A 7363-nucleotide genomic window follows, 5' to 3' on the forward strand; every position below is an offset into this window, starting at 1 on the left:
GTCCCCATCAGCGATGCTTTGGCAAAGGACCAATCTACCAGCCATATGCCACTGCTTTGAAGGAAAAAGCAGAAGTTATCAAGGGCATGGTAATGGGTAATGTTTGTGTCCTAGGCAGAGGAGCAGGGATGCTCTCTGTGGTGTGGATCAGGCATCCTGCGTTGCTGATTTCCGCTCGAGATTGCAGCGAGGCAAACTTTCCTTTTTCTGTGTTTCACAGCACCTGAAATGTTCAACTCTACAAAACCCACTGGCTATTCCTTCGCTGTGGACTGGTGGTCATTGGGAATCACTGCCTACGAGCTGCTCCGGACCCGGGTACTGTGCACGTGGCTCCTGTCCCTGTCTGCCCCTCTCTTTCCTTAAATGCTCTGGTGGAAAGGTCAATGCTTTTTAACAGGGATCATAGAATCATAGAACGTTTTGGGTTGGAAGGGACCCGTAGAGGTCATCTAGTCCAACCCCCCTGGAGTGAGCAGGGACACTTTTAACCAGATCAAGCTGCTCACAGCCCCGTCCAACCTGGCCTTGAATGTTTCCAGGGATGGGGCCTCCAGTACCTCTCTGGGAAACCCCTGCAAGTGTTTCACCACCCTCATTGTAAAGAATTTCTTCCTTATATCCAATCTAAACATACCCTGCTTCAGTTTAAAACCATTACCCCTCATCCTGTCACATGAAAGGGATGAAAGGGCCAAGCCAAATTCAAGGCTTTAAGGGTTATTACAGCATAGGAAGCAGGAACCAGATCTTCACCAGGGTTCTTGTGATCACAGCTAAGAGCTCAGAGAAACTCGCAATGAGAACGGCACATCGTGGCAGTTCCCCACTACGCCCACGGGCCGGTGGGTTGGCGTAAGCTGGGCAATGCAAATGAGTGGCAACTCCTGAAGTCTGGGCTGCAATATAATTTGCTTTGAGCTCCCATCCTGCAAGGAAAAAAGGAAAACTTGAAAAAAAAAATCTTGTCACTGTTGTAGTAAGACTGTGAGCAGTTTGAGCAAAAGCAAACCGCAATGTGTAAATTATTAATAAAGCACAGTCCCTGCCTGTCACGTCAGTGTTCCACTGTGAACTCAGGTGAGGCTGGGGGCCTTGTAGGCAGGTGGTTAGATTAGTGTTTTGGACCTGTTGTGTTAAAAAATTGGGACAAAATTATTTAGATTGCATTCTTCTAAGCCAAAGGTTGTTTAAAACCTTGTGAAGCTAGGAAACTTCTTTGCTACAAGTATGCAGAACATGCTTTTAAGATACTCTATCATCAGTCTTTGCAGAATTCCTAAAAAAAAAAATGTTTTGTTGAATATATTTTAAAGAACAGGTTTTCAAATTAATTTCAGTATTTCAAATTGTGAGTGATCAAGTTAATGCACGTTAACGGGACACGGCTGTCTGACCCGTTGGGTAACTGAAACTGTGTGCCCCCTGTAAACGTATTAATACAATATTTGAGTTTTCCATTTGTAATGTTAAATGAATTGTAGGACCAGTCATCACCTTGACTTTTGACTTGATGGTGCCATTTCCAAAGATGGGAGTAGAAATGGTGTTCAATCCCGATGGCGCAGCGGTGATTAAGATGGTGGCACCAGTGGTGGTTACCGCATGGGGAAGCGAAAGGAGACCTTGAGGTCCATCTAGTGTCAGCACACGCTAAGCACAATGCACCTGGTTTGATCTCATGATTTTTTAAATGTACTTTTAACACCCTCACACCCTGCCCCTGGAAATGCTGTAAAAGTCTGGGAGTCAAAAATCTTTCAGAATGGAAACTCTCTACCGTCGTAAATTCTATTTCAAAAGTGAGGCAGTCGTATCGTTGTAGTTGGGAGTTAAACGCGGAGGTGCCTTTACCTGCACAGCAGCATGGGCTGCATGTTGCCCGTCATTTTAGGTTGCATTCCCCGGGTGCTCGGTTGGTGCTGGGGTGGCCTGGCCCCGCTCCTGCCAGCGGCGAGCAGCCCAGGACCCCTCCGGGACGGCTCAGCCGCCCCTTTGCCGTGACACCAGTCACGGGGCAGAAGGGACGGGTCATCCTGCAGCCTGATGTTGCACATGGGACTTGTAACCCTCCCTGGGACATTATTTTTTTCAGCTGATTTGATAGGTGGGAGAAATCCTGCTCCTTTTTATTTGTGTTGTCACCAATGTGAGCGAAGAACTGAAAACAGCGGTGCCTTTGATGGGGAATATTGGGAATGCTCTAACCATAGCACCATCTATATAGAATGCTTTTTGAAAGCCCTTTAAGGTACAAATACTGAAAAGGCCAAGCAAACACAAGCTGGCTAATGACTCTAACTTTGGGGGTTTGCCTCCTACCTGTCACGCTGCTTAAATATCCAGTTATTATCGTCATTCTTGCTGACATTATTGTTTTGTTCAACTGAGCTACGATCACACAGGCAGAGACTTTCAATGGGAGGCTTGGGGAGTGCGTGAAGAGGCTGTGTTTGGAGCTTCTTTGCTCTAGAAAGATTTCCCAAGGAGTCTGAAAAAACAGGTAAATTAAAATGCTTTCCTCGTGACGTTTTTCACAGAGGCCGTATCATATTCGCTCCAACACGTCCACAAATGAAATCGCTCACGTGTTCAAGACGGCCACAGTGATGTACCCTGCAGCTTGGTCCATGGAGATGGTGGCGCTGATCAAAAAGGTGAGGGCAGCAGTGGAAGCGGGTGGCTTGGGGGCTGGGATGTGTCCTGTCTGGGTGCCTGCTGAAAGCAGCAGAGTCCTTCCATCATGCCATATGGGGTTCATTGCAAATTGTGTCCAGACCCAGTGTGAGTGACCTTCAGATGGTACCGTATGATAAATACCCAGCTTTTAATGTTGTACCTAATGTGATAAGCAGTCGGCGGTGCTGCATCTGGGGCTGGTGGAGATGCTAATGCATCGCACACAGCCTCTGCTTCCAGAGTTTCTCCTGTAACTTTGTCTCTCTGGAATGACACAACTGAAAAGTAGATATTAATATACATGTCAATAAATTTGGCAAAAAAAAAAAACAACCCACCCCGTAATATTTTTTATTTCTAAAAAACAGTTTTCCCAATAATGAAAAGATTTGCAAGAAGTGCTGATGCTGTTGAAATCCTTCGATGCCATGTGGTTTATACACCACTGTAATAATTTTTTAATAAAGCAGTTATGAAAATTCCTTCAAAATCATTACTGGAATCATTTTGAAGCTGAAATCATGTTTGAAGTGAAGCCCCATCTTCAATAAACAAAACTATTGCTTGACAGCGTCAGACAGAAAAGCTGAAATACTGAACCCTGCGTAACAGCACTAGCTGCAAATTTTGGAAAGTATGTAAATAGTTTTCTCCTTTTCAAATAAGCATAGGCAATGGAGTAATACTTAATGTAGCTTTCATCTATTTTTTTGTTCCAAGTAGTATGTAAAAGCATTTTGTCATCTCTAATGAAATACTCTCAAACTCTTTAATGAAATTGAGACATCAATTCTTTGCTTAGGCAGAGTCATGGTGTATTTTCCGAGAAGAAAATTGAAGAGTATCTCCATGTGCTTAAAAGTAAATGGAGCTAATATTTCATTAAGCCTAACAGCAAGTTAGGGGTATTTACTGCGGATGACCTCTGGGTTGTTACGTTGGAAGTTTTTCCCTGGACCACCACACGCCACGAGCCATATCGGCTCCCTTGTGACTAAATAATGCAGTGTCACAATTATTTAAATGTCCAGGTGCCCTGTTGCATCTGGTTTAACAGCCAGATGTGTTATATATGAGGCCAGCTGTGCTTCTGTCCTGGCTCAAACACCCCTGGTGAATTTTTGTATTTATTAACGTTCAAGGCAAATTATCATTCACGGTAGAGCGGCACCACTCACGTTAGGACTGGAGCAGAGCTCCACAGGACAGGAATGACGAGGGACGCCCTGTGTGCCGCACGCCCCGCACAGCCCTCGCTGCCCACACCCAGCTGCACGCCAGCAGCACGGGGGGCCGAGGGGGGTCACCCTATCCACCCCTCTCCGAAGCGTTTGGATCGTCTGGTGTTCCTGCTAGGTTTTCAAAGTGCATCCCATCGGGAGTTTATGCAATGTTGAATCCTTGAACTTCAAAGACAAACCTCGGTCATTTCCTTCCAAACAAGTAATTCCTAGAGCAATGTTAAAAAAATGCTGCAAATAAGCAGTGTGAATCCATCATTTACACTGGAATTATACTTATGAATATTCCATTAGTAGGGCAAGAAAATAGGGGATGTTTTACTGATATGGTATTGTATTGGGAACACAAAGGTGTGAGTTTAACTCTCCGTTCTGAAGCAAATGGCTATTTTAACCTTGGACAAATTGTTTAATGTCACTGCTGCCTCGTCTCCTGCTCCTAACATGGCGATAAACGTTGTTCATAAAAATGAGAATGAATGGAGTTAAAGATTGTGAGCCCCTGGCATACGCTGGGGAAGGGAATCTGAGCCAGGGCAACAGAAGAGAGGAACTCATGCGAAGTGCCAGTGTTCGTGCAGAGTGTCACCGGCGCTGCGTGTCCCGAGCCCCGCTCAGCGGAGCGTTTGACCCACGGGGACGGTGGATGGCATGGGATGGGAGCAGGGCGGGTGGCATGGGATGGGAGCAGGGTGGGTGGCATGGGACGGGAGCGGGGCAGATGGCATGGGATGGGAGCGGGGCGGATGACCCTGTGGGGTCCCAACATGCCCTGCTCTCAGCAGGGTGACCCCAGGACACCTCCCTGAGCCCCAGGGATGGAGACAGAGGCCACGGTGTCCCCAGCAGCTGCTCCCTGTCACAGGGTGAGGCATGGCCAACCCTGAGGTCCAGCCCAAACTGGAAACCTGTCTCAGCCTCGCACTTAGCAATGACAGGCAAAGCCATCCTGGAACTCCGTCCCCAGGGCCTCTGTAACCATGCCCCATCACCACAGCCCTCGGCCATTCCCCGGCTCCCTCTGGCAGTCCCACTCACCCCGGGCAAAACCAGCTCCTTCTCACAAAGCAGCTACTGAGGGACGCACACTCGAAAGCCTGGCGGTCATTTCCCTGCCCCGGCTGTTACCTAGTGTAACTCTGCCACAGACACCTCTGTATGTACCTAATCTCTGATTTCGCATCTCAGGGTCTCACTTTCTCACCCCCTCCATTTAACTCTCGCTGCAGTTGCTTGAGCCGAATCCAGAGAAGCGTTTTTCTCAGCTGAAGGATATCCAGGACTTCCCGTATCTGTCAGATGTGAACTGGGATGCGGTTCTCCAGAAAAGGATAATGCCAGGATTCATTCCCACAGTAAGGCAATTTTAATTTAAAAGGTTCTCAGTGTGCCCCAGCGTTAGACGCTGCAGCCTGCCCTCGCACCGGGCAACAGATCATGGGAAGTTCTTACAAATTTCCAGAAGAGCATCCGATGTCGTAAGGTACAGAGGACAAGAGAGGCAAGGGCAAAATTTTCACTTTCCTTCAGGTGTAATAAAGAGTAATGGGGAATGACTACAATGTGTGGGTGCCCCAAAACTGATCTGTTCATAATATTCCCAGAATTTCTGGATGCAGAACTGCTCTTACACACTGCAGACTGTCCGTGGCGTGCTGGATGTAACGCAGGCGTCATGACGGTGCTCGTGAGCTGTCCTGGGCCGAACCGCCTTTCTTAGCAGCCCTGCTTAGGACTGGCTCTTCATGTGCAAAAACCCAATGACCAGACGTAGGCTCATTAGCAGCCTGGAGATCGCCCACCATTTAATGAGAATTGTTGCTTCCTGTACCGACTCTCCCTAACGAGCCCATTGTTCATAGTAAAGTAACAAAACCAGGAGATTAGTGTTTCTGGTCCTTTTTTAATTGGATTAAAGCAGCACAGAAGTAACATAACCCTTATGGAAAATAATCCAAGGACTGTGGTGTGCAGTGTTACTCTGTTTTTCAGCCAAACAAAAGTTGGGCTAAACTCTGAATATTTGCCAGTTGTATGTATTTTCCCCCTCTGTTGGTGCTTTTCTCTGTGGTGGGTGTACACATATTGCTTTAAAATGACTGTTGCGGGCAGCTGTGCTGCTCCCAGCAGAGGCACAGCCCGGCCGAGACACACAGCCCCCATCCTCACCCTCACTGTGAAGCAGCCAAAGGGCTGAGTAGAAGCAGTGAGCCCAAAAAGAGGAATTGCCACACCTTGACAGTGTCCCCTGGCTGAGGGAACTGATAAAATATGTAAGAAAGAAGTACAGCAGGTGTCCTGGCTATACATGCAGTTGTAATTAGTTTATTTTTTACAAAATGCAGCTCCCAGATGCAGCCCAATGTATGAGAGACTTTTCTAGACAGGTTCTGATCATTTAAGGGCACCCCTCTCTCCCCTCCAGAAAGGCAGACTGAACTGTGACCCAACCTTTGAACTGGAGGAAATGATCCTAGAATCCAAACCTCTTCACAAGAAAAAAAAACGCTTGGCTAAGAAGGAGAAAGACACCAGCAAAAGCAATTCCTCCCAGGTGAGAGCAAGCAGGTACAAGCATGCGGTCAAGGAATTCTCTCATTTTCCAAGCAAGCTGATTGCCATCTAGCAAAACTGCAGCAAACTGTTTAAACAGACTGTTTATTCCTTTGTGACCAACTTTATTCCCAAGACTCTTCCGCATCTTCCCTTTGGAAGGCAGAATGCGTATGTGCTGGGTTTGTATGAGAGGAGAGTCTCGATGCCATTTTCCCCCCTGCAGTGCTAAAGATGCTCTGTACCTAAAGATATCTCTCCATCTCCTTGAAATTGTCCTTATAATGTCTTTCTGTGTCTACTGTGAATTTATTCCTCATCTCTTTATTTTTCTATTTGAATCTGAAAGGCCTGCCATCTTCAAAAGCACCTAGAGATGCTCCAGAGGGACTTCATTGTTTTTAACAGAGAAAAGTAAGTACTGATGCAGGGGCCGCATCAGGGAGTCCGGCCCTTGGCAAAGCCTTTGACAGGCTCGGGTTTTGGGCTGTCTTGGCGAACGCTGCAGATTGGGGGGGTTTAGGAGCTTACTAACCAGGCAGTGGAGGAGGGGAGGTACTGGTGAGCGCTGGTTGATCTGTCATCTGCCGGGGACTGATGTGACATTTCTCTCCTTGGGGTGGAGGCTGGGCCAACACAAACTGCATTAATTGCCCCGTTTGTGCAGGCAGGCTGTTACTGTGGGGGCTAGGTGCTGCAGGGGCTCGGTGCTGCGGGGGCTGGTGCTGGGGGGGGTCAGCACTGCGGGGACCCATGGCTATGGGGGCTCGGTGCTGCAGGGGCTCGATGCTGCAGGGGCTCGGTGCTGCGGGGGCTCGTAGCTGTGGGGGCTCAGTGCTGAGGGGGGTCAGCACTGCGGGGACCCATGGCTATGGGGGGTCAGGGCTGCA

At 47.9% G+C, this 7363-nt stretch overlaps 1 protein-coding gene across 1 annotated transcript in view; it reads left to right on the plus strand.

The window, feature by feature from the left end:
* Window positions 1–7363, plus strand: part of LOC104124481 (serine/threonine-protein kinase 32A) — a 33168-nt gene that overhangs the window by 25278 nt on the left and 527 nt on the right. Inside the window, exons 7-11 of the mRNA XM_009636822.2 lie at window positions 221–318; window positions 2541–2657; window positions 5150–5275; window positions 6346–6474; window positions 6823–6887. Of these exons, the coding sequence (XP_009635117.2) occupies window positions 221–318; window positions 2541–2657; window positions 5150–5275; window positions 6346–6474; window positions 6823–6887 (535 nt within the window). The remainder of the gene's footprint in view (window positions 1–220; window positions 319–2540; window positions 2658–5149; window positions 5276–6345; window positions 6475–6822; window positions 6888–7363) is intronic.

Source organism: Egretta garzetta, unplaced genomic scaffold (assembly GCF_000687185.1).
Source record: "Egretta garzetta isolate BGI_Z169 unplaced genomic scaffold, ASM68718v1 scaffold1154, whole genome shotgun sequence".
NCBI lineage: Eukaryota > Metazoa > Chordata > Aves > Pelecaniformes > Ardeidae > Egretta > Egretta garzetta.